At 37.4% G+C, this 26,941-nt stretch overlaps 1 protein-coding gene and 1 long non-coding RNA gene across 5 annotated transcripts; one reads left to right on the plus strand and one right to left on the minus strand.

Moving 5' to 3' along the window:
• Positions 1–8,703: 8,703 nt before the first annotated feature.
• On the minus strand, positions 8,704–26,350 carry TXNDC9 (thioredoxin domain containing 9). 4 transcript variants are annotated; one of them, XM_058684415.1, is made up of 6 exons: positions 26,178–26,350; positions 24,413–24,448; positions 23,981–24,199; positions 16,006–16,124; positions 11,514–11,768; positions 8,704–9,294 (listed from the first exon to the last, which is right to left on the minus strand). In XM_058684415.1, exons 3-6 carry the CDS (start codon positions 24,167–24,169, stop codon positions 9,177–9,179), a joined length of 681 nt encoding a protein of 226 aa, XP_058540398.1. In that variant the 5' UTR covers positions 24,170–24,199; positions 24,413–24,448; positions 26,178–26,350; the 3' UTR covers positions 8,704–9,176. The 4 variants fall into 4 exon arrangements, with proteins under 4 accessions (XP_058540398.1, XP_058540397.1, XP_058540396.1 ...); XM_058684414.1 differs by lacking the exon at positions 24,413–24,448 and having other exon boundaries at positions 26,196–26,350; XM_058684413.1 differs by lacking the exon at positions 24,413–24,448.
• On the plus strand, positions 12,293–12,925 carry LOC131485232 (uncharacterized). Its single transcript, XR_009248717.1, has 2 exons — positions 12,293–12,488; positions 12,739–12,925. It is a non-coding gene; the product is annotated as an uncharacterized LOC131485232 (long non-coding RNA).
• Positions 26,351–26,941: the final 591 nt, after the last annotated feature.

Below are 26,941 nucleotides of genomic sequence, written 5' to 3' on the forward strand. Positions count from 1 at the left end.
TTAAGTACATTCAAAATGTTATACAACCAACAGCTCTATCTAGTTTCATGTTTTCATCACCCCAAAAGGAAACTCCATACCCATTACACATTCTCTCTTCCCCCAGCCCCCTGCAAACACCTGTGTGCTCTATGGATTTACCTATTCTGGATTCCTGTAAATGGAAGCCTACAATATGTTACCTTTGTGTCTACTTCCATGTGGAATAATGCTTTTGAGGTTCATCCATGTTATAGTTTGTATTAGTATTTCATTATTTTTTTTGTGGCTGAATAATACTATAATGGATACATGAATCACAATGTTTATCCATTTATTCATTGATGGATTTTGGGGTTCTTTCCATCTTTTAGCTATTATGAATAATGCTGCTGTGAACATGCAGGTACACACATTTGTGTATTTCCTTCTGGTAGATTTGGGTTTCGTTTGCTCTTCCTTTACAATCTTCATTAAGATGTAATGTTAGCTTAATTTGAGATATTCTCTCTTTTTAAAAATAGAAATTATTTTTTTAGAGCACTTTTATTATTTTTTTTTTAATTTTTTTAACGTTTATTTTTGAGACAGAGAGAGACAGAGCATGAACAGGGGAGGAGCAGAGAGAGAGGGAGACACAGAATCTGAAGCAGGCTCCAGGCTCTGAGCTGTCAGCACAGAGCCCGATGCGGGGCTCGAACTCATGGACCGTGAGATCATGACCTGAGCCGAAGTCGGACGCCCAACCGACCAAGCCACCCAGGCGCCCCTAGAGCACTTTTAGGTATACAGGAAAATTGAGTGGAAGGTATAGAGGTCTCCCATATATTCCATGTTCCCACTTACGCACAGCCTCCCTCATTATCATCATTCCCCACTGGAGTCATACATTTGTTACACCTGATGACGTACATTGACACATCATTATTATCCAAAGTCCATAATTTATATTAAGGTTCGTTCTTGGTGTTGACTTTTCTATGGGTTTGGACAAATGTATGATGACATGTAGTCATTATAGTATCAAACAGAGTAGTTTCATTGCCCTAAAGGTGCTCTACCTTTTCATGCCTCCCTCCCTTTTAACCCCTGGCAATCCCTCATCTTTCTACTGTCTTCATCATACTGTTTCCCCAGAATGTCATGTAGTTGAAACCATACACTATGTAGCATGTAGCCTTTTCAAATTGTTTTCTTTCACTTTGTAATATGCACTTACATTACCTTCATGTTTTTTCATTGCTTAATAGTACATTTCTTTTTGGCACTGAATACTACTCTTTGGCTGGATGTACCACAGTTTATTTATTTATTCACTTACTGAAGACATCCATAGCTGCTCCCAAGTTTTAGCAATTATGAATAAAGCTGCTGTAAACATTCATGTGTACATTTTGCTATGGAAATAAGTTTCCAACTCCTTTTGGTAAATACCAAGGAGGGTAATTTCTGGATTATATGGTAAGAGCATGTTTAGTTTTATAAAAAATTGCCAAAATAAACTCAAAATGGATGAAAGACCTAAATGTAAGACAGGAAGCCATCAAAATCCTCGAGGAGAAAGCAGGCAAAAACCTCTTTGATCTTGGTCACAGCAACTTCTTACCCAACACGTCTCCAGAGGCAAGGGAAACAAAAGCAAAAATGAACTACTGGGACCTCATCAAAATAAAAAGCTTCTACACGGTGAAGGAAACAATCAGCAAAACTAAAAGGCAATCGACAGAATGGGAGAAGGTATTTGCAAATGACATATCAGATAAAGGGTTAGTATCCAAAATCTACAAAGAACTTATCAAACTCAACACCCAGAAAACAAATAATCCAGTGAAGAAATGGGCAAAAGACATGAACAGACACTTCTCCAGAGAAGACATCCAGATGGCTAACAGACACATGAAAAAAATCTCAACATCCCTCAGCATCAGGGAAATACAAATCAAAACCACAATGAGATACCACCTTACACCTGTCAGAATGGCTAACATTAACAACTCAGGCAACAACAGATGTTGGCGAGGATGCAGAGAAAGAGTATCTCTTTTGCACTGTTGGTGAGAACGTAAACTGGTGCAGCCACTCTGGAAAACAGTATGGAGGTTCCTCATAAAATTAAAAATAGAATTACCCTATGACCCAGCAGTTGCACTACTAGGCATTTATCTAAGGGATACAGGTGTACTGCTTTGAAGGGACACATGCACCCCAATGTTTATAGCAGCACTATCAACAATAGCCGAAGTATGGAAAGAGCTCCAATGTCCATTGACAGATGAATGGATAAAGAAGTTGAAGCTTCTATACTTTTAGCTTGTGTTCAGCTAGTGTTTTAATGAACTTTCCTTGAATACCCTAAGAGTGAGAGGAAGGAGGGGGTAAAAAGACACAAATAAAAGCCTATGCCACTCTTCAGATGGACTCTGTACTGGGGTATTTGTACAACGCTTGGTCAGAATATCTACATCTCTGCCTTAGCTTTTATTTCTTGCTTTAACTGAACATAGAGATTACACTGAAGTGAAAGCTTAGAGTCTTCTCTGGTCCTTTCAGACCATGCACTCTACCTTGGACATTCACAAGACTCCTGAAATTCTTCAGTGTAAAAGTGCAACTTTGAATGTCTTAATATTCCCAAAGAAATTCTCTCATCAGCTTTTCTTCACAGGCTTTGGTGCTCTATTGTATGCTTCAATTATATAATCTTTTGTCCCAAGTGGCTGCATGTTGCCCATTTACCTTAAGAAGTTTTTGAGGAATGCCTGCTGCTTTTCTTCCTGGGGTTCTGAGTTAGGCAAAACAAATATGTGTTTCCCTGTGTCAGTCCTTCAAGTAGTGCCCAGACAGGTAAGAACAAACAATTCTTTGAGAATAAAGTCTACTCTGCTTTCTCCAGCATCAGGGAGTAGGATCCCACACTGTGAATGCAGGCTGTCTTCAAGACCACCAAACATTCAGAAAGGGGGTGGGACAAAGGCAAATAAAAAATGCCAAAAAGATTTCCTACTGTTTTTAAATTTTTTTCTTGATTCAGCATTTCCTTGGTTGTTAACTTTTGACAGTTTTCCATAATTATGTAAAAGCTAATTGACAGTTTATGCTTGATTTTTTTCAGTTGTCGGGGGGTGGGGTGGGGAGGGGAGAGTGTGCCCTTGGAATTGCCTACTTTACAATTTTTGCTGACCAGGATTAGACTTAGTTTTAAGGATAAATATACTAAATACTTCCAAGCCTTATATTGGAATTTCTCCAATAGTTTCCTGGTTGTCTGAAGCTTGTTTAGATTACTCATTACAACATTCTCTAATTTCTTGCATAATCATAATTTTACATATGGTTTCATTTCTTAAGAATATAAAATCCTTGGGGTACCTGGGTGGCTCTCTCAGTTAAACATCCGACTTTGGCTCAGGTCATGATCTTATGGATTGTGAGTTGGAGCCCTGCGTCGGGCTTCATGCTGACAGCATGGAGCCTGCTTGGGATTTTCTCTCTTTCCCCCTCTCTCTTCTTCTCCTCCATTCTCTCTCTCTCAAAATAAATAAACTTTAAAAAATACATAAAATCCTTAGTTCACATTTTCCTCCCCTAAATATATTAAACATGCCATTTTATTGTATTGTGGCATAAAGTGTGGATAAAATTCCAATGCTAACTCAATTTTTTTCTCATATAAGTGACCTGGCCTTTTTGCCTGAATGACCAAAACCTTACTTTACTCCTCCTTTAAAAGCCAGGAATTTTACAGGAGTATTTCTCAGTAGTGGCTGTTCTCAATTTTACAAGTATGTGGGATGCCTTTCCAACATGTAAGTTTGAATCTTTTACCTCAGTAGAGTTTTATCAAATTATCATTTTGGGAATGTCTTCCTATTCAATTCCTTTGGTTTTCTTCTTCACAAATTAATATATAATTATGGTGCATCTTCTTTGCCTGGCTTCCATATTTAACATTTTTCCTAGAGTCCTTTTAACTGTTGTCTATTTCCTCCTGTTATTTCTTCTCCTTTATTTGTGAAATGTTTATTTCTTTCCTAGCTCTTTTTCATATCCTCCTGTTGTCTTGTTACTTTTTTATTCATTGCTCCTTTATAGTTTCTATCACCTTTAAATGCTTTACTGAGATGTAATTCACAAAAGATACAATTCATTCTATTAAAGTATACAATTTAGTATATTCACAGAGTTTTACAACTATCACCAAATCAATTTAGGAGATTTTCACCATCCCCAAAGAAACCCCATACCAACATCCATCACTCCCTATCCCCTGACAACCCTCTTGTTTTATGCAACTACCAGTTTATTTTCTGTTCCTATAGATATGAGTTTCCTGGACATTTCATATATAAATGGGATCATACATGTAGTCTTTTGTGACTGGCTTTTTAAACTTAGCATGTTTTTAAGGTTCATCCATATTGTTGTACACATCAGCACCTTATTCAGTACCATATAGGTGTTTGGTCCATTTTAAGTTAAATATTGTATATTGTGTGAGGAAGAGGTTCAACTTCATCCTTTAACCTATAGATATTTAATAGTCCCAATGTCACTGGTTGAAGAGATTATTCTTTTCCACTTGAATTGTCTTGGCACCTCTGCCAAACATCAATTGACTAAAAATCGTTAAGAGTTTATTTCTGGACACTCAATTCAACTCCATTGGTTTATAGGTTTATCTTTATGCCTGGCTATACCACAGTCTCAATTATTGCAGCTTTAAGATTTTTCACCATTTTTAGTTTGTTCTTTTTCCAATGTTTTAAGGTGGTTTATTGATTTGAGATCTTTGTATCTTTCATACTGATGTTTACTGCTATTTCCCTGTAAGTACTACTTTAGTGGCATTCCGTAAGCTTTGGAATTTTACATTTTTATTTTCATACAATCTCAAAGGACTTCCTACCTTGTGATTTTTCCCTGACTCATTGGTTACTTATGGAGTGCATTAATTTCTACACATTTTTGAATTTTCCAGATTTGTTATTTGTAATTTCATTCCATTGTGATCAGAGAAACATACCTTTTATTATTTTAATATTTTTAAATTTATTGAGGCTTGTTTGTGGGCTGATCTGTCTTGGAGAATGTTCCATGTGATCTTGAGAACTGTGCTGTTGGTGTGAGAGTGTTCTATAGATACAATATGTTAGGTAGAGTTGGTTTACAGTATTGTTCATCTTCTATTTTCTTGTTGATCCTCTGCATACTTTTTCTATTCATTGTTGAAAAGTGAGTCGTATCTCTATTACTGCTAAATTATCTATTTTCCTGTCAATTCTGTGAAGTTTTGCTTCAGAATTCTGACAGCAAAATATAAAATTGTCAAGAATTTATGGGCTGTGTTGTGAGGTGCAGAGATGTTTAAAATTGTTAATGGCTTCTGATGGAGTCTCTTTTATCACTATAAAATGAGCATCTTTCTGTAGAAGGCTTTTTATTTTCAAATCTTTTTTGTCTGGCCACTCCAGCTCTCTGATGGTTATTTGAATGGTATAGTTTTTTCATTTTAATTTTGGAATCCAAAGTGTGTCTCCTGTGGACAGCATTTAGTTGGATTTTGTTTTTGTAATTCAGTCTAATATTTGATTGTTTAATTCACTTACATGTAATGTTGCTATTTATATGGTTGGATTTATGTATTTTGCTTTTTGTTTTCTGTATGTCATATCTTTTTTCCTTTATTTTTCTCATTTCTTTCTCAACTACTTTCTAGTGTAGTATTTTGATTCTGCTTTTAATAATTTTTTGTATTTTTTTGGATTAGTTTCTCAGTGGTTACTCTAGGCCTTACAAGTATACATCTTGTCAGAATTTGCTTTAGTGGGGCACCTGGGTGGTTCACTTGGTTAAGCATCAACTCTTGATCTCAGCTTGGGTCATGATTTCACGGTTCATGGGTTTAAGCCCCATGTCAGGCTCTGCACTAATGACGTGGAGCCTGCTGGAGATTCTGTGTCTCCCTCTCTGCCCTTCTCCTGCTCATGCTCTCTCAAAATAAACTTCAAAAAAAAAAAAAAAATCTAGCTTTATAATAATTTAATTCCAGTGAAGTATATAAATGTTACTCCTATAAAGCTCTCCTTTTTTGTTATACATACTGCATCTCTAATATGTTAAAAATATCTCAATACATGCTGTAATTTTTGTGATTGTTTTAAGAGTTGAAAGAACAAGTATACACTTATAGTTTTTTACATTAGCCTTTTTATTGACCATTTCTTATTCTCATTTCTTTTTGTGGATTTATTATTGAAATATAGCTTTGCTCCCATCTGCTTTAAGGTGTCACAATTATTTCTGTTATAGGTAACACCACAATTATATACATAGTTTTATAGAATTGTTTTTTTTTATTTTGAGAGAGAGCAAGAAAACGAGTCGGGGGGGTGGGGGGGGGGCGGAGAGAAAACCCAAGCAGACTCTGCACTGTCAGCATGAAGCCCAATGCGGGGCTGAAACCCATGAACCGTGAGGTCATGACCTGGGCCAAAACCAAGAGTCTGACATTCAACCAGCTGAGCCACCCAGGTTTCCCCAGAATTGCTTTTTAAATCAGCTCAGGGAGGGGGAATAGGTTATTACAATGTCTTTTTATAATTTCCTACATAATCACCTTTACTGGCTTTTTTTTTTCCTGTGAGGATTTGAATTACTATGTGGTTTCACTTCCTTTCGGCTTAAAAAACTTCAACATTTCTTGTAAGATTGGTTTCCTAGTAATGAATTCTTAAAATCTGAGAATGTCCTCATTTTGCCTTGATTTCTGATAGTTTTGTTAAAAGATTCTTGGTTGACATTTTTTTCCTCTCCAGTACTCTGCATGTCATCCCACTGCCTTCAGACCTCCATTGTTTCTGATCTGTTAATGGGATTTTCTTATACATGTTTTCAAGAATTGTCTTTCAGTATTTTTAGTCTGACATGTATGTGGGTACAGACCATTCCACTTTATGTAAGAAACTACTGATTTTCTCAGTTTTTTTTATACCAGATTTGGAATTTTTAAGCATAATTTCTTCTAACAAGTTTTCTGTTTTCCTTTTCTCCTTCTGGCATTCCCATTACACATATGTTGATACATTTCTCTGAAGCTATTTTTCTTCATTCCCTTTTCTCCTGTTCTTCAGATTGTATTATCTGCATTGATAAGTCTCCACATTTGCTGATTCTACTGTAAGCTAAAATCTACTGAGTCCTTTTAATGATTTTTTTCATTGCAGTTATACTTTTCAAGTCCAGAGATCTCCATTTGGTTCTTTTAAAATACTTTTCTTCATTCTCTAGTTGATGAAATATTATCATACCTTTATCTCCAGCATGGTTTCTTTGAAGTTTTTGTCTGCTTCCAACTTCTGGGCCCATTCAAGGGCAGTTTCCTTTTACTGTTTTGAAATCCCTTTGTCTATGGCACACACTTTACTGTTTCTCTACAGATCTTGTAACTTTTTGTTGAAAACTAGAGTTTAGATAATATAGCAGCTCTGGAAACTCATCCTTCCCTCTTCCCCAGGGCTTATTTAGTGACTTAGCCTATTTAAATCCATTTACCTTGCACTGTACAGCCTCTGATGCTCCTTTGCAAAGGGTACAGCCTGGGTATGTGGGATCACCCTGACTCCTCCCTCCAAACCCAAGGACAGTTTTTGGGTTTTTACGGTTTCTTTCCTTGATCTCCTTCTAAGAGGTCCAGTTTGTCTGCCTCTACTGTTATCACACTGTGAATTAACATCCACTAACTACTGGTGGACTTATTATTTTGGACAATGCCCTGGGGCATAAATTGCTACAGAGTTTGATCTAATTAAATTCATGCCCTTGTAGACTCTTTGAGGTTTGTTCTAGCCTTAGGACTACCCTTAGCTGCCTTTCATTCTCTGTTAGGCTTATCACTGGTCTCCCCTTTTGCTTGTAGCTATCATGGAGTTATAGTCTTCTCTTGTCTGTCTACTCCCACTCCAAATTTCCTTTGTTTACAGCAGCACCCTTAGGTTTGAACTAACCTCTCATTAGAGGATGCTATGGAAGCTGTTTTTATAGCTTGCTACTCCCTCAGAGTCAAGGCTGGGGACAGTAGCCTGCTTTTATAGGAGTGATACCTGTGGTCTATAAATAGAGCTGTGGGTGATAGCTCCTGGTCGTGTTTGCCTCTCCTGGCATGGATCCACTTATAAGCTGGGGCAAGTGATTAGAAAACAGTATTCTTGGTCTGCCATTCCTGGTGTAGATGTTCAGTGCTGTAAGTGGGGACTGGGTAGAGGAAGGAAGGTCCAGACCTCTTTGGTACTGTGACATGGTGGGGGTGGGGGTGGGTAGCATGAGAAATGCTAGGAGTCTACTCATCCTAGGGAGAAACTGTAGGCTGAAGTGGGGAGCTAGGGGCAGAAGGGTATGGGGTCATGGCTCAAATACCAGAGGGATTCACTATTCTTACCAAGCTTCAGTGTTTTCTTGAATATATGTTTCTGTAACAAATGTTTTTGTTTGCTGTATGCTTTTATGACAATTCCCAGAGACTTTAAGTGAAAAAATATATACATATATATATTTACCAGTTATTTTCACTGAGGAGTGTGCAGATCTCATGTTGCCATTCCAAACATGCTTCCTGATTATTTTTAATGCATGTATTAAAATACAAGTAATCAGAATTCTAAGGCAAAATGTTCAAAACCTGAAAAAACTTTCTGCTGCCATCAGTTCATTCAACATCAACACACAGCCTACAGAATAAATAAGCAGTTTTTTAATAGTTAAATATATTCCAGAAGTAAAGAGTGTTTATAATTCATTTACAAGTGAGTCTGTTACACCAGTAAATGTAATTTGACCTGTTGTATAAAGGAAATGATGCTGTGTAAGAATTAGTCCTGGAATAATTTGAATTCCTATTTCCAATCCAGTAGATTAAAAACACAATTGTGAATGGTATAAAGACCTAAGAATCATATTGTGATAAAATCAATCTCAAAAATAGAGAATCCAGACCCTTGCTGGATAATTTAAGAACTCAGTTTTCTTCAACACAAGTGCCACACAGAAAATATTAAAGATGTCTTTCAATGTGATGAAACTGTACAAAACTCTAGAATATGACCATTAGATGACCAATGTATCAAAACCAACTGAATTTAGAAAACACATCTAATTTTGAAGCAGAAATAAAAAGACAATTTACAAAGAATTATAATTAATTTCTAATCATCATCAGAGTCTGAATCATATTTCTTCCCTCGGATAGTTTTCTTTTCCAGCTTTGTGAAGTTTGTTCCAAATTTCTTTTGGCTCTGAAATGGTGGCTCCATTAAATTTCCACTAAAAATAAAGCAAATTTGAAAAGCATTTACTCTTTATAATTTTGTACAGTTGGTATGCTAACCTGCACAAAAAATTCTTTTCTTCCTAACGTGGAATAAAGTTTTCTTTAATGCTGGTGTTACAGAAGAGGTATATTATTCACAATTATGGTTAAAAGTTTTAAACCTTATTTTGTATTACTAAGTCTCTTATATCAATGTTTTATTTTCTCTTTTAGCATTAATTACTGATTAACATCTCAGAGGATATACCAATAGAATTTCTGACTGAAAAGCATAGAAGGAAATGAAATTGTTTTTCCATCTGTTTTGGATATGCTGAACTTGGATTAGATTCTTGTCACTGTAAGAATGACACAGAAAATGGTGCTCTATTTCTGATAGCTTGTTATGGCTGGTTTGATCCTGTTTAATATCTTATAATGTTTAGATAAACATCAAGAAAACTCATGGAATTCATTATCATTAACCTGGAATTGGTATGAAACTTCAATGATGCTTGAGAAATATATGAAATGAGAAAACAACTTCTTTCAAAAATATCTGAGAAGATGTCTGGCACCTAGATTCTGGTTTTGAAATATCATTTGCCACTGAGAGGAACCATGGTTCCCTGAAGAAACAGCCAATTCTAGGGAAAGTACTACATGAGTCCCTCTCTAAGACATCTTATTTGCACCAGAAAGCAAGTACTTAAAGAACTATTGAGACACATGGAAAAGACAAAGAAGGTTCCATAAGAGGGGCTCTCACTGACCACACTGGGGCAATCTGGGCTTCAAAGTAAATAATATTAATAACCAAATATAACCCAATGGATAAGATAAGCCACTGCCCATTCTAATATAAATAAATGAAAAAGTGAATTAATGTGTAATATGGAAAAGTTCTTCCTAAATCATCATTTGGGTTGGTAGACAACTGGTTAACCAATGCTCAGTTATTACCACCAGAAATGAAACAAACAAACCATCCTATACCTCCTGCTACAATACACTGAGAAGGAATATAACATCCCTTCCATCATGTACCTATGAAAAATGCATAGTCCAAACCTAATCTTGAAACATGAGACAAACCCAAATTGAGGGATGCTCTACAAAATAAATAACATGTACTCTTCAAAAATGTCAAAGTATTGAAAAATGACAAGTTGTTACAGGTTAATGGAACTAAAAATACACAGTAACTACACGCAACGTTTTAGTATGCAGGACATTATTGGGACAAAGGTAGAATCTGAATAAGGTCTACATATTATAAAACACTTCTCATCTTAACTACTGTACTGTGGTTATATAAGAAAAAGTCTTTATTAGAAAATACACAAGGAAATATTTAGGAGTATAGGGACAATACATCTCCAACTCCTCCTCAAATGGTTTTGAAAACAGTATTTATGTATTCAGAAAAATGATAAAGCAAATGTAAACTTTTTAAAACTTGAGAAATATGGGCAAAAGGTCTATGAGAATTCTTGGTACTAGTTTCCAACTTGTTTAAAGTTTGAAATCATTTCAAAATTCATTTCAAAAAAATGTTTTACTTAGTATTAAGAAAAGTAAAACCTAAAATTCCAATGTAGGGATAATTTAGGCAGGTGTAGGGGAGATTCAGAGAAAAAGGGGGAGGAAAAAGAGAGAACTTTCTACTTACTGAAAGGCACTAGAACTGTGGAATGATAATTATATAATTTTATCTGTTAATTTTGCAAATCAAAAACAGGCACAGAAGACTAGATGATATGGTTTATGGAATTAGATAAATTACTTGGAGAAGCAGACAAGGAGATGAATGAAAAATGGAAGTTGCATTTTTGATTGTTTTCAAATTGAGACTGTTCTTCATGGTAAGTCATTTAAGCTAATCAGATACCAGATTATACATTTTATCAGATTCTACAAGAATAGCTACATTAAAAAATCTGATGTTCAATGTCATTTTGGGTTTCTAGACTAATACAAAATTAGTTCGATAAGATCTAGGTTGAAAACTTTTATAGCTAGGTGTACTCCAAGACTCAATTTTATCTCTAATGGATTTTGTTTTAAGATCTAATGGATTTTGTTTAAAGTAATAATGTACTTTAAGAAATACATTTTTCATTTGTGAAACTTTTTGTTTCAGAAAACTTAGCTCCATAAATGTTGACATAAAAAAACTTCTCTAAAAACATCAACTGAATATGTGAATTAAAATTGTTTTGCTAAAAGTTACCTGTAATTGAGAATATCAGAACAACCCAGCCTCCATTCTAAAGTTTCTGTGGTGAAGTCATCTGTATTTCCTAGGTCAGTAAATCCAACAACATAATCTTGTGTTTTTCCATCTTTTACCAGTGCTAGTGTGGGAATGACTTTGATACGCAGTCTCTCACAAAGGAAAGGTGCTTTTTCCACATTCAGCTTCAGAAATTTGGTCTCCAGATGTTTCTTGGATAATATTACCAAATGTCGGTCTAATATTTTACACCTGCAAACAACAGCATGTAGAAAATCAAAAGCTTAAACATACTTATTTAAAAAAATTTTTTTTAATGTTTATTTATTTTTGAGAGAGACAGGAGACAGGATGCAAGTGGGTTAGGGGCAGAGAGAGAGGGAGACACAGAATCTGAAGCAGGCTCCAGGTTGCAAGCTGTCAGCACAGAGCCCGATGCGGGGCTCGAACTCATGAGCTGTGAGATCACGACCTGAGCCGAAGTCGGATGCTAAACTGACTGAGCTACCTAGGTGCCCCTAAAATAATATCATAAAGGTACATCTATTTTTATAGTTTTTCTATTTGAATATAATTTGGCAGCCAACGCATGCTTGTGTCGGATAACCTCATTTCTCTTTCATAGGTTAGCTAAATGATATAAGAGGGAGAAAAAGAATCCAGTATTCTAGAAGTCAGATGTGTCCTAATGATATTCATAAAAAACAAAATATTAAATATATGCTTTAATTGTAAGTCGTTCATGAAGTTGTCATGTTCTTGGTAAGAACAAAAAATTGTCATTTATCTTTGTTTACTGGTGTCTCATACATGGAACTTGAAAGGTGACAAAACTGAACTTGACAGAACTCAGAGGAGACTTTTCAGAATCAGAAATGTATATACAGTGCCTTATTTGGAAGTCACTAAGACTGAATGGTGTCATTGAGAAAGAACTCTCCCAATTGTGCAACTTTCATTAAGAAGCATAAGGTTGGGGCGCCTGGGTGGCTCAGTCGGTTAAGCGTCCGACTTCGGCTCAGGTCACAATCTCGCGGTCCGTGAGTTCGAGCCCCGCGTCGGGCTCTGGGCTGATGGCTCAGAGCCTGGAGCCTGCTTCCGATTCTGTGTCTCCCTCTCTCTCTGCCCCTCCCCCGTTCATGCTGTGTCTCTCTCTGTCTCAAAAATAAACGTTAAAAAAAAAATTTAAAAAAAAAAAAAAAAAAAAAAAAAGAAGCATAAGGTTAAGGGGCGCCTGGGTGGCTCAGTCGGTTAAGTGTCTGACTTCGGCTCAGGTCATGATTTCAGTTTGTGAGTTCGAGTCCTGCATCAGGCTCTGTGCTGACAGCTCAGAGCCTGGAGCCTGCTTCAGATTCTGTCTCCCTCTCTCTCTGCCCTGCCCCTGCTCATGCCATCTCTCTCTCTCTCTCTCTCTCAAAAATAAATAAATATTAAAAAAAAATTAAAAAAAAAAAAAGCATAAGGTTAAGGGCTATAAATATGGTCATAAGGTTCTAAAGAAATGAAAAATATCAGGAGTAACTTTTATTAAGCCATCTTCTTTTGAAAAGAAAAATGGAAATGACATTTCCTGTAAGTTAAAATGCATTTTAAATTGGTCAATCCTCTAGGGTTCCTAAAAAAGACTACTCTTAATAATAATCTTCTTGAGCAGTAGTTTTTTCTTTTAATTTTTTTAATGTTTATTTTTGAGGCAGGAGAAGGGCAGAAAGAGATGGGGAAAGAGGATCTGAAGTGGGCTCTGTGCTGACAGTAGAGAGCCCGATGTGGGACTTGAACTCATGAGATCATGACCTGAGTCACAGTCAGACACTTAACTGACTGAGCCACCCAGGGACCCCTTGAGCAATAGTTTTTAACCACAGGTATTTATTAAAATTAACTTTTAAAACATATAGACGAACCAAAATTTTCTGGGAGTGGAGCTGGGAAACAGGCAGGTGACTCTCATGCCCCATAAATTTGAGAACTACTGCTTTAGATGATGAAGACATCAAATGTTTCATAGTTGTTATTAGCAGGCTTTCTGGGCACTTCTTGGTGTACTTATTCCTGAATTAGGATTGGGTCCAGCAAGTTTCTGGTAACCTGGATGCCTCATCACTTTACCTCTGAAAGTATCTTTTCATATATCACCCATGTAGTATAGCAATGAGACTAGTGAAAAATGGTAGGAGAGAACAAATTAATAATTAGTTTCTGAATGAAGCACAAATGATAAATGAACCATTATATGAGAAACATGTTCTTGAAAACTTGTAGATAAATCAACTCCATGGTTTTACTGGAGTTATATGGAACCTATTTTAAATTAATCCATTTTTTTTAACCCAGAAGCAGCAATCATGGTGTAGTTAAAACAGCATTAGGCTTAAATCCTGGGTTTAAATCGTCTTCTATCATTTAGGAGATGAGTGACATTAGGTGAGTCACTTAATTTCTCCAAGTCTTGGTCTCCACACATAAAGCACTGGAATTACACCTACTTACCTGAAAGGGTCATTGTTAATGTTCCAGGATTTTACACATCAAGTATCCAGCCTACTATGTGCCAAGAACTTTGATACCTATATCAGATCCATATATAAAACATTTTGATCTTTGATTTTTCTTTTCTTTTAAAGTTTATTTGAGAGAGAGGGAGAGACAGAGAGATCTCTGTGCTAAAAGCAGAGCCCGATGCAGGGCTCGATCTCACGAACTGTAAGATTAAGACTTGAACTGAGATCAAGAGTTGGATGCTTAACTGACTGAGTTACTCAGGCACTCTCTTTTTTTTTTTAATTTTTTTTAAAGCAATCTCTATACCCAATGTTGGACTTGAACTCAAGACACCAAGATCAAGTTAGATGCTCTACTGACTGAGCCAGCCAGGCAAGCCTTATTTTTCATTTGTTTTGAAGGTAAGTACTCCTGGTATTGCATTGTTTATACCCCCATCAAATATATTTACTGAGCACCTACTATGTGTTGTCAGCCATTGCTGCTCTAAGGCTAGGAACTTGGGGAGCACAGTTAACCACAATAGAAGCAAACTCTCTGCTTTCACAAACCTAACAATTTAGTGGACAAATACATCTAATAAACATCATATAATATCAATCTTAGAGAGTAATATGATATTAACACATCACCTCATCATATATGTCAGAAGTTGGCAACTTGAGAAATGTGTGCCAATGGGAGATGATAGAGTACCATGGTGGCAGGTTTCTCTGATATTCTTTTCTTTCCTAATTCCTTCCCACTTTCCCATACAGATTTCACAATCTCAACATTTTCTTTCCTTTTTATTACCTTAGTCCACAAATCCCAGGTAATCAATCCATGAAAAATGTTAATTAATAACCAAGTTACTGGGTGGTGAGTTTAAGACAAGGGCTGGGTGGGTTACTGAAATGAGGGAAGAGGGCAGGGCTGAGACAACAGTGAATGATGGAGACTCTACATTGGAGTGTATATCTGTCTGAGGGAGGCAGCTGATCTTCAGTATTAGCAAACTGCTTTCATACTGAATTCTAGGTTTGCTATTAAGTTAATTTGATTTTTTTAAAATTCTGAAATCTGGATTAAAAAAACTGTATCTCTCAATTTCTAAAAGTTGGCAACTAATCAAATTTTGGGGTTAAAAGAAAGAAAGGCATGAGTCCTCTGAGTTAAGATATAATCTCTTCTAGGGGTATTTTCATTGTACAAGGACTCTGCCTCCATAGAGAGGCTTGCAGACCTGGCCTCTCTAACATAAATCACTTTCCTCTGCTTTCGGCCAAGGCTGGCAGTCCCAGCGATGCTTCTAGTGAAAGGCTTGGCCAAACCATTGTCTCCCCATGAGTTGCTAGCTGAGGAGTGAATTCAAAGCTGGTGTTCAAAGGTTGGCCCCCACTCCCCACATCACACCTGTATCATAACAGCACCAAAATAAATAAATAAATAAATAAATAATTCTTGTGTTGACAAAAAGAAAATTTACATGTATGTTTCTTAGATGTTTTTAAAGTTATCTAGTGGAAATATAATTCAGAAAATAGCTAGTTCTGTGGAAATAATCTTGAATTTCAATAATGTTCATTTATACTTTTTTGTATCACAGGTTTTACATTAATCTTCAAAATAACAACTGTTTAATGGAGATTTGTACACAAGTACAAAGAACTTAAGCAGTTCCTCTTATTTTTCTTAATTTCTCTATTATGTTAGTAGCATATCTCTATTCAAAGATCTCATCATATTTTTAAAAACTCACTTGGGGCACCTAGGTGATCAGTCAGTTGAATGTCCAACTTCAGCTTAGGTCATGATCTCACAGTTCGTGAGTTCAAGCCCTGCATTGGGCTCGCTGCTATCAGTGCAGTCTGCTTCGGATCCTCTGTGCCCCTCTCTCTTGCTCTCCCCACCCTCCACTTGCGTTCACTCTCCCTCAAAAATAAACAAACATTAACAAAAATAAATAAATAAAATTTTAAAAAGTCACTGATGGAAACAAAGTTACCTGAACGTGGAGTCCCTGTAGAAATGGCAAACCACTTTTTTACTCTCCTTGACTTCCTGAAAAAAGTCTCTCTCACTAGGTATTTCTCTGTATTCTCCATGTCCTTTTGAAAGCCATTCCTAATTTGGAGAAAAGGGAAATATTACACACTTGAAATATCTCTTCCAGTACCACTTCACATTTTGGGTCTAAATCACTGTAATATTCTGTAATGAAGTTGATTTTATCTTGTAGAAGGAAATGAATTCCTCTTAGTGATTTACTTTCATATGTTTCCAGTGTCAGCGCAAACACAGTCTGTGGGCAATGATTATCTTTCAGCATGCTGTGTGTTTAAAACAATCGTCTGTCTTGGTACCTTCACACAAATGTTTTGTTAGAACTTCAAAAATAAAAATTTAGACTCAAGAGACATAAGGGGTGCCTGGGTGGCTCGGTCAATTGAGTGTCCAACTCCTGATTTCGACTCAAGTCATGATTCCAGTGTCATGGGATTGAGCCCCTTGATCCATGCTCAGTGTGGAGCCTGCTTCTCTCTTTCCCTCTACCCCCTCTTACCCCTCCCCCACTCATGCTCACTTTCTCTCTAAAATAAATAAAATGAAAAGAAAGTAAATATCCATTTAATTCCACTGCGCTCAAACTACTAAAATCAGAAGCATTAGATCCAAGTTACTGCAAAGCTTTGAAAAATAATGCTCATGAGATAAAGCTACTTGGTCTTTGTAGGGGAGGGGAAGACACAGGCAGTGGTTATTGCAGCTTTGCAGCTTAGGAGCCCTGTGGGCTCAGAGAGGCAGGAACCACTTCTATACTGGTCACCAATGGGTAGTATACTAGATAGAAAAAGTTGTCTTCTCATATGGTGTCCAGAAACAATACAGCACTCACAAGTCATCTAATCCAACTTCTCGACCCAACATATCAACCCTTATCAACCATGCCTGACAGACCTTTTTGTTTCTCAAGCTTCCTGCCACAGGAAAGATTCATCATCTCAACTGGTAGCTTGCTTCCTTTTTGAGGCAACTGATTTTTACAAAAAGGACCACTGGGCATGCAGGCAGAAGGTATGGGCTTAAATAATTGTTCTACCATTTATTAGTCTAAGAATTCTAATTAACCTTTTTGAGTCTCCATTTCCTTATTTGTAAAGTGGAGATCACAAAGCAACTATCTCACTAAGTTGTGAAAATAAGACCATCAACATGAAAATAACTGCAATAGTGTTTGGCACATGTCCTTAAAAAGCATCTGCATTTATACTTTTAGAAGGGTTTTCTCACCCTGAACTACAGTATAACTGTAACTTTGGTCTGTGAGTCCCAGCTTGGACAGAAGATTAGAGAGAAAAGTTGTTATCTTTCACATGTCAGCCCTTCAGATGTCCTATCTCACCTATGTCTTTTCTTTTCTACCTCCCCCTTCATTTCCTTTTGGCTGTTTCTCAGATGAAATGATCTCTACATTTCTTACTCTTCTAGTTATCCTCCTCTGATCAGAGACTAATTCCTCCTCATCTTTTTAAAAAGTGGCAGAGGTGTGAATAGAGCCCTCCAGAAGTGGTCTGCCTAGAAAAGGGGCACGAGTGCCATCTCTTTTTTTCTTCTGGACTTAAGCTAATACAGACAGCATTAATAGTTTTGGTTTCCATTTCACATTGACTAATGCTGAGCTAACACTCACAGGAGGCCCTGGTGTTTTCTCCTTATGTGATATTTCTTTAGTAAGCTTCTTTTAAAAAAATTTTTTTTTAGTGGTGCCTGGGTAGCTCAGTTGGTTAAGCATCCGACTTCAGCTCAGGTCATGATTTCACAGTTCGTGAGTTGGAGCTCCGCATCATGGTCTGTGCTATCAGCATGGAGCCTGCTTCGGATCTTCTATTCCTCTCTCTCTCTCTGTCCCTCCCCTGATTGTGCATGTGCACATGCACTCTCTCTCTAAAACATTTAAAATAAATAAATGAAAATTAAAAAAAACATTTTTTTGATAGAGCATGCACACCCCTGCACAAGTGGGGGAGGGACAGGAAGGGAGAGAGAGAATCTTAAGCAGACTCCATGCTCAGCACAGATCCCGACACAAGGCTCTATCTCACAACTGTGAGATCATGACCTGAGCTGAAATTAAGAGTTGGAGACTTAACTGCCTGAGCCACTCAGGCACCCCCAATCAGGCTTCTATAAACAATTTAAACTCTCAAATACAATTCCTTAATAGCATGTCACATTTCATGATTTTTCTTAACTGACCAATAACATGTGCCCTTAAAAAAAGAATATTTTTTAAAAAGCTCTTTTTATTGGGGTGCCTGGGTGGCTCAGTTAGTTAAGCATCTGACTTTGGCTCAGGTCATGATCTCATGGTTTGTGAGTTCAAGCCCCCTATCGGGCTCTGAGCTGTCAGCACAGCTTTGGATTCTGTGTCTCCCTCTCTCTCTGCCCCTCCCCTGCTTACACTCTGTCTCTGTCTCTCAAAAATGAGTAAACATTAAAAAAAAATTTTTTTTAAAAGCTCTTTTTATTATTAATTCCCATGTGTTTAACCAATAGGCCAAAGACCTGAACCTGTCCAAGTTCTTAAGAGGGAGGCAAGCCCACTCTGAACCTCTACCAACACATGGCATCTCTCCCAAGACACTCAGCACACCCCTGTGCTCTTAGCATAGTTTCTTTCACAGAGCATGTGCTCCCCAAGTATCTGCTGAATGGAATCAAGCAGGATGGGCACAGATCACGGTGCAGGCTGAGCCTACCCAAGGGCTGGCAGTGGGCAGCATTTTGCTCTCACTTAGTGGCTAAAACCCAAGCCTTTGGATGGGCTCTTCCTATTTCTCACCTGTCCTTTTCACCACCCAACTCATATGTCACTAGCTGTCATAACAGTAGGAGGGTGCTTGGCTGACTGAGGAATATTGATTCACGTAGGCCTATTAAGTGCTTATGTCACTGCTTATACTGATTTCCTGATAATCACATAGATCAGTAAATCAAAATTACTATGCAATCTATATTACTCTTTGAAAAAGAGTATCTATAAAATCTATTAAGGCTTCTTATCTACTTCCTTAGGAAGCATTTTAATAAAAAAGATTAAAATGCAATGAAAGCTCTAAAATAAGACCCTCTCAGTTATCCTATGATAAACTGAGATCATATCATGCACACTTTCAGACCACAATGCTATGAAACTTGAAATCAACCATAGGAAAAAGTCTGGAAAACCTCCAAAAGCATGGAGGTTAAAGAACACCCTACTAAAGAATGAATGGGTCAACCAGGCAATTGGAGAAGAAATGAAAGAATATATGGAAACAAATGAAAATGAAAATACAACAATCCAAACATTCTGGGATGAAGCGAAGGGAGTCCTGAGGAAAATACATTGCAATCCAGGCCTATCTCCAGAAACAAGAAAAATCCCAAATACAAAATCTAACAGCATACCTAAAGCAAATAGAAGCAGAATAGCAAAGACACCCCAAACCCAGCAGAAGAAGAGAAATAATAAAGATCAGAGCATAAACAAACAATATAGAATCTAAAAAAACTGTAGAGAAGATGAATGAAACCAAGAGTTGGTTTTTCGAAAAAATAAAATTGATAAACTTCTAGCCAGGCTTCTCAAAAAGAAAAGGGAGATGACCCAAAGGGAGATGACAACCAATCCCTCAGAAATACAAGCAATTATCAGGGAATACTATGAAAAATTATATGCCAAAAAACTGGACAACCTGGAAGAAATGGACAAATTCCTAAGCACCCACCCACTTCCAAAACTCAAACAGGAAGAAATAGAAAACTTGAACAGACCATAACCAGCAAAGAAATTGAATCGGTTATCAAAAATCTCCCAACAAATAAGAATCCAGGACCAGATGGCTTCCCTGGGGAATTCTACCAGTCATTTAAAGCAGAGATAATACCTATCTTTCTCAAGCTGTTCCAAAAAATAGAAAGGAATGGAAAACTTCCAGAAACATTCTTTGAAGCCAGCATTACTTTGATTCCCAAACCAGACAGAGACCCAGTAAAAAAACAGAACTACAGGCCAATATCCCTGATAAATATGGATGCAAAAATTCTCAATAAAATACTAGCAAATCGAATTCAACAGCATATAAAAATAATTATTCATCATGATCAAGTGGGATTCATTCCTGGGATGCAGGGCTGGTTCAACAATCGCAAATCAATCAACGTGATACATCACATTACTAAAAGAAAAGATAAGAACCCCATGATCCTGTCAATCGATGCAGAAAAGGCCTTTGACAAAATTCAGCAACCTTTCCTAATAAAAACCCTCGAGAAAGTCGGGGTAGAAGGAACACACTTAAAGATCATAAAAGCCATTTATGAAAAACCCACAGCTAATATCATCCTCAATGGGGAAAAACAGAGCTTTCCCCTGAGAAACACAACAGAGATGTCCACTCTCACTGCTGTTGTTTAACATAGTGTTGGAAGTTCTAGCATCAGCAATCAGACAACAAAAGGAAATCAAAGGCATCAAAACTGGCAAAGATGAAGTCAAGCTTTCACTTTTTGCAAATGACATGATATTATACATGGAAAACCTGATAGACTCCACCAAAAGTCTGCTAGAACTGGTACATGAATTCAGCAAAGTCACAGGATACAAAATTAATGTACAGAAATCAGTTGTATTCTTATACACTAATAATGAAGCAACAGAAAGACAAATAAAGAAACTGATCCCATTCACAATTGCACCAAGAAGCATAAAATACCTAGGAATAAATCTAACCAAAGATGTAAAAGATCTGTATGCTGAAAACTATAGAAAGCTTATGAAGGAAATTGAAGAAGATACAAAGAAATGGAAAAACATTCCATGCTCATGGATTGGAAGAATAAATATTGTTAAAATGTCAATGCCACCCAAAGCAATCTACAATCAATCATTCAATGCAATCCCAATCAAAATTGCACCAGCATTCTTCTCGAAGCTAGAACAAGCATTCCTAAAATTTGTATGGAACCACAAAAGACCCCGAATAGCCAAAGTAATATTGAAGAAGACCAAAGCAGGAGGCATCACAATCCCAGACTAGTCTCTACTACAAAGCTGTAATCATCAAGACAGCATGGTATTGGCACAAAAACAGACACATAGACCAAAGGAATAGAATAGAGAACCCAGAATTGGACCCACAAAAGTATGGCCAACTAATCTTTGACAAAGCAGGAAAGAATATCCAGTGGAAAACAGTCTTTTTTTTTTTTTTAATTTTTTTTAAAGTTTATTTATTTTTGGGACAGAGAGAGACAGAGCATGAACGGGGGAGGGGCAGAGAGAGAGAGGGAGACACAGAATCGGAAGCAGGCTCCAGGTTCTGAGCCATCAGCCCAGAGCCCAACGTGGGGCTCGAACTCACGAACCGCGAGATCGTGACCTGAGCCGAAGTCGGACGCTCAATTGACTGAGCCACCCAGGCGCCCCGGAAAACAGTCTTTTAACAAATGGTGCTGGGAGATCTGGACACCAACATGCAGAAGAATGAAACTAGACCACTTTCTTATACCATTCATAAAAATAAACTGAAAACGGATAAAGGACCTGAATGTGAGACAGGAAACCATCAAAACCCTAGAGGAGAAAGCAGGAAAAAAACCCTCTCTGACCTCAGCCGCAGCAATTTCTTACTTGACACATCTCCAAAGGCAAGGGAATTAAAAGCAAAACTGAACTATTGGGACCTCATGAAGATAAAAAGCTTCTGCACAGCAAAGGAAACAATTAACAAAGCTAAAAGGCAACCAACGGAATGGGAAAAGATATTTGCAAATGACAAATCAGACAAAAGGCTAGTATCCAAAATCTATAAAGAGCTCACCAAACTCCACACCCGAAAAACTAATCCAGTGAAGAAATGGGCAGAAAACATGAACAGACACTTCTCTAAAGAAGACATCCAGATATCCAACAGGGACATGAAAAGATGCTCAATGTCACTCCTCATCAGGGAAACAAATCAAAACCACACTGAGGTATCACCTCATGCCAGTCAGAGTGGCTAAAATGAACAAATCAGGAGACTACAGATGCTGGAGAGGATGTGGAGAAATGGGCACCCTCTTGCACTGTTGGTGGGAATGTAAACTGGTGCAGACACTCTGGAAAACAGTGTGGAATTTCCTCAAAAAATTAAAAATAGATCTACTTTATGACTCAGCAATAGCACTGCTAGGAATTTACCCAAGGGATACAGGAGTGCTGATGCGTAGGGGCACCTGTACCCCCAATGTTTACAGCAGCACTTTCAACAATAGCCAAATTATGGAAAGAGCCTAAATGTCCATCAACTGATGAAAGGATAAAGAAATGTGGTTTATATACACAATGGAATACTACTTGGCAATGAGAAAGAATGAAATATGGCCTTTTGTAGCAACGTGGTTGGAACTGGAGAGTGTTATGCTAAGTGAAGTAAATCATACAGAAAAAGACAGATACCATATGTTTTCACTCTTATGTGGATCCTGAGAAACTTAACAGAAGACCATGGGGGAGGGGAAGGGGAAAAAAAAAAAGGTTAGAGAGGGAGGGAGCCAAAACATAAGAGACTGTTAAAAACTGAGAACAAACTGAGGGTTGATGGGGGGTGGGAGGGAGTGGAGGGTGGGTGAGGGGTATTGAGGAGGGCACCTATTGGGATGAGCACTGGGTGTTGTATGGAAACCAATCTGACAATAAATTTCATATTAAAAAAAAAAGATTAAATGCAGTGAAAGCTCTAAAATAAGACCCTCTCACTTATTCTATGACAAATTCATTTTAAATTGATTTGCATATTAATTAAAAAATCCATAAAGGCTGCATGCCTGAGATGATTTTTAATGATACTCAAAATATTGTTTTTAACTGCTGACAATTTCATTTAAGCCATTATGTACATTCCTCACTGCAAATCAGGTAGATTCAGTCTTTGTAGAAAAACATCCTGGTTATGACAACTTTTGTTAGTTGAACATTAGCAATTAGTAGTGTTATTTACCTGTTGTCATGAAAAAGAGGAATGTGTAGCAGAATCTCATCACGTATTACCTGAGATAATGATTAGCATTATATTAAAGTCTCCTGGTTTCAAATCCACATACATATACACACACCGTATTGTAGAAAACTCAAAATATAAAACTAGAAACTCAGTCACATTATAGAAGATTCCTTTTGTAGCAACTCTTCTAAATTGTGAGGGGATAAACATTATCAAAGAGATGCTGTAGCAGCACAAACAAAACTCACTGTTTCTTTAGAAAATTTAAAGCTCATGTTTTAGTCATAGCCAACTGAAGAGCAACCAGAATTGGTAATAATCTATTTCAATGTAAAGCAATGTAAACATTTTCAATCCAAATTAAATTTACGGATTTAACCCAATTTGTTTTGACCAGAGTCTACAAGTTGGTTTCACACTCACACTCTAAAGGGACCAACAAGGATAGCGTTGTGGCCACCCTTCTTTGTGACCCAATATGCATTCTTTTGAATAAATAAGTCATGTATTTGTTACACTGGCAAAGCCTGAAAATTTCTTCAATGTAAATTGCCTTACAGCTCTTACCTCACTTACACTGATCACAACTGAAGTATAACTGGCTTTACAACTACCCAAAAGGGGAATGAATGACTGGCTCCTTGTACTCCCAGTGTTCTTCCTAGTTTACTTCCTCCTCACCCAATAAATCTGAGCTCAAAAAATGACCTTGGACACATGTTTCTTTTACTTGACTGAGGATTAATATGCTGAGTAGGCTAATTTTTAATGTCTCTTTAAAACTAATTTTTTCCCAGAAAATTGTTAACAGTGATCATACTTTGAAGTTAACCCCCAAAAATAAAAACCTTAAAAATGAGGCCTGAAATGTAACTACTGCAGCACATGTATATATAAGTTGTTAGGAGCATACTGTTAAAGTAATTTCAGAAAGCAGGGCAGAGAGGTTACTTGTTTCTGCTGTTGAGCTTTCCTTAGTGCCTCAAGTCTCTTTTCTTTGAGGCGTTCCAATTCATCCTCATCCATCTGATCCAGTTTCTGAATTTCAGAATCCAAATGTTCTTCCACTAGTTTGGTAGTCTGAAGCAATTGATTCTCCAGGACTTTTGAAAACATGTCAACAGATGTATTAGCTTCCATTCTTCTAAATGGTACAGTTTAGTCTTGGTGCTAGGGAGAAAGTTTGCAAAGTTGTGAGGAAAAAAAAAAAAAAAAGACAAAGTTTCCTCTCCCATTTTCAAAACTTCTAGCAAGTGTAAAATTTGTAGTCTACAAAGTGTTCTGACAACCCAGCATTTCATGTTACATTTAAACATTTTTACTTAAATGCTTTTAAATTGAACTTTCAATAGGTTATAGTCAAACCACTCAAAAATTACTTACAGCAAAGTTTAGGTGCTTCTGATTTACATTGTTTCACTACAATAAAGCAAAGACAAGTCTTTAAGACCAGAGAGAAATGGGTAGTTGGGAGTTATACCTAGTGACATATATTGACAGGGTTTTTTTGTTGTTGTTGTTTTTTTTAAACCAGAAGAAAAGAGAAAGCAGAAATGACTGTGAATAACAGTAAAGTTTAACTGTACTAAGGTTTTACACTTACATATACAAAACAAACTTTGCTTCAATACAGAGTGGAGTTGAGCCAAAGATATAGAGAGCCAAAGGTCTCTACATAAATGATTTTTATTTAATCCCTGAGAAAGCACACTACAATTTATGTAAAGAACAGTGCTTGATGTTCTCTAAACTTTAGTTTTCGCTGCTATTCGCCTATAATCTAACAAACTCTATGAGGCTACAAAGATACTGGTGTTAATCTACTGACAGTGTTCTTAACTTTGATGTAAAACAGTATCACAACAAATATTAAAAATATTGATTTTCCCATCACTCCTTAATGTAAAATAGGAGTTTAAAAACAAAATCTAATCCAGATAGGAAAGGAAGCTCTATCTCAAGTACACATTTTACACAATGTAGTATTTTCTGCCGGCAACAATCAGATGTAAATTTTAGGTGTATCCCTGGGTTATTACTACAGAAATATAATTTATAATTTGCCTATCAAAGCAGAAAGATGTTGAATCCCAATTAACTACGACACAGTTGAAAATACTACTGAAGAACCTTAAAACATCTTAATAAACCATGAACTCACTGATCCCCTTACTTATATATACAGCCTAGCCCACACAAACCGTCTAAACTGCTGAACTGGAAAGAAGTAATCTTCTTGCAAACTTCACTTTTGATTCATCTTTCTTCACAGGAAAAGTAGTTGAAAAGCACACTTGATTTCATCCCAGAATTAGCAGGGCTAACTGCTCAAAAAATGTGTTAACACTGAATGAATATGTGCCTAGTTTCTGGTCAAATTATCATTAAGTTTCAAAGGTATTTGAGTTTTAAAAACCAAACTGTAAGTTCCTCATAAATGCTATAAACTTTCAAGGAGCGGCATTTCAAATATGGTAAAATAATTTCACACTCCCTACCTCCAAAGAAAAATGTCAGTAAGATTGTTTCCTTTAGGGTTGTGGCCGGATAAGCAGAAAATTGGTTATTAAGAGACTGACCTACATGTCAGAACCTGTTTTTATTAGAGGTATAGAAAATGCTTATTCCTAGAGTTTTATAAGATGAATTCAGAATTTAATTCTGAAATAATTGGGAACAGAAGTGATTAATAAAAGCTGTTCAGGGGACAGGTGGCGGTGGTCACCGCATTTACAAAAGGGAAAGAAAGGAGGGGGTGTAGCGGTTCTGATAACTTTTCATTCTTCAAACCACAAACCTCTGACTCTTTTTCAGTTCATCGAGAATGGTGGGAAGGGGCTTGTCTGACCTCAAATTACCTGTTTCTTTGACTCTCTTCCATGCACCCGCCAGAACAACCTTAAATGCTCCCCAGGCACCTTCCCAAAAGCATCCTCGCCACTCCCTGAGCCCCCAGGAACACATGAAGGCCGAGTTCAGGTGGCCGCGAGTTCCACACCTCCCGAGGCGCATGCGCCAAAGCCGCCTCCACCTCACTGACACCGACATCTAGGCAGCGCCCATCCCCCGCCCTGGCCGGATGTTGAGTGAAGTGTCCATCAGCACCGGGAGGCGGTGGCCGGCTTTTTCTCACCATCCGCTGCCTCACCTGAGCTCTCGGGGATACCTGAGAAGTGAGGAACCAGTCGCTCCAGAAAGGCAGTCCACTGTGCCTTCACCCTCACAGCAGCTGCCGGTAGCTGCGAACCGGCCGTCACTTCCGCCTCCTCTTTAGCTGCGGCCCTCCCGCGACACAACCTGCGACACTCAAGGAAGTTGGGCGGGGGAGGAGGGCGTGCGTGCGGTGAGCGCTTCTGCGCGTGCGCACCTCCCATTTCTCCACCCCCAGGTTTCCGATTACTAGCCTCCTTCGGAGTAAACGGACCACGGAGGAGGGAGCAAAGTACGCTGGAAGTTGTAGTTTATAAGTGCTCAACCTCGCCTTGTCGGACTTTCTTAGGCTCTGAGCCCTAGGACACGTAATGTTGTTACATCAGAAACGAAACAGCTATGGTCTTGCTCCAGAGTGACACTCCAACTTCCCTTGCATTGTGTTTAATGAACACATTTTTTTAAAAAAAGTTGAGGTATAACTCAAATTATTGTTGAACTACATGGTAACTAACTTGGATGTAAATTTTTAAAAAAAGTTGAGGTATAACTTACACAGCATGATTAGTTTTTACATAGATAACACCCATAATATCACCGTCCAGATCCAGGTATTGAACATGCTTACCACCCTAGTAGGTTCCTTTTACCTTCCCTAACACAAATTCTTAGAACTTGCTCTCGCTTTGAATGTAAAGATTAAGATCTATTTTGGGGAATGAGTGTGTCCTTATTTTATTGTAGTTATTTTTTTAGTGACTC

The sequence above is a fragment of the Neofelis nebulosa genome, chromosome 9, assembly GCF_028018385.1.
Source record: "Neofelis nebulosa isolate mNeoNeb1 chromosome 9, mNeoNeb1.pri, whole genome shotgun sequence".
Taxonomy (NCBI): Eukaryota; Metazoa; Chordata; class Mammalia; order Carnivora; family Felidae; genus Neofelis; species Neofelis nebulosa.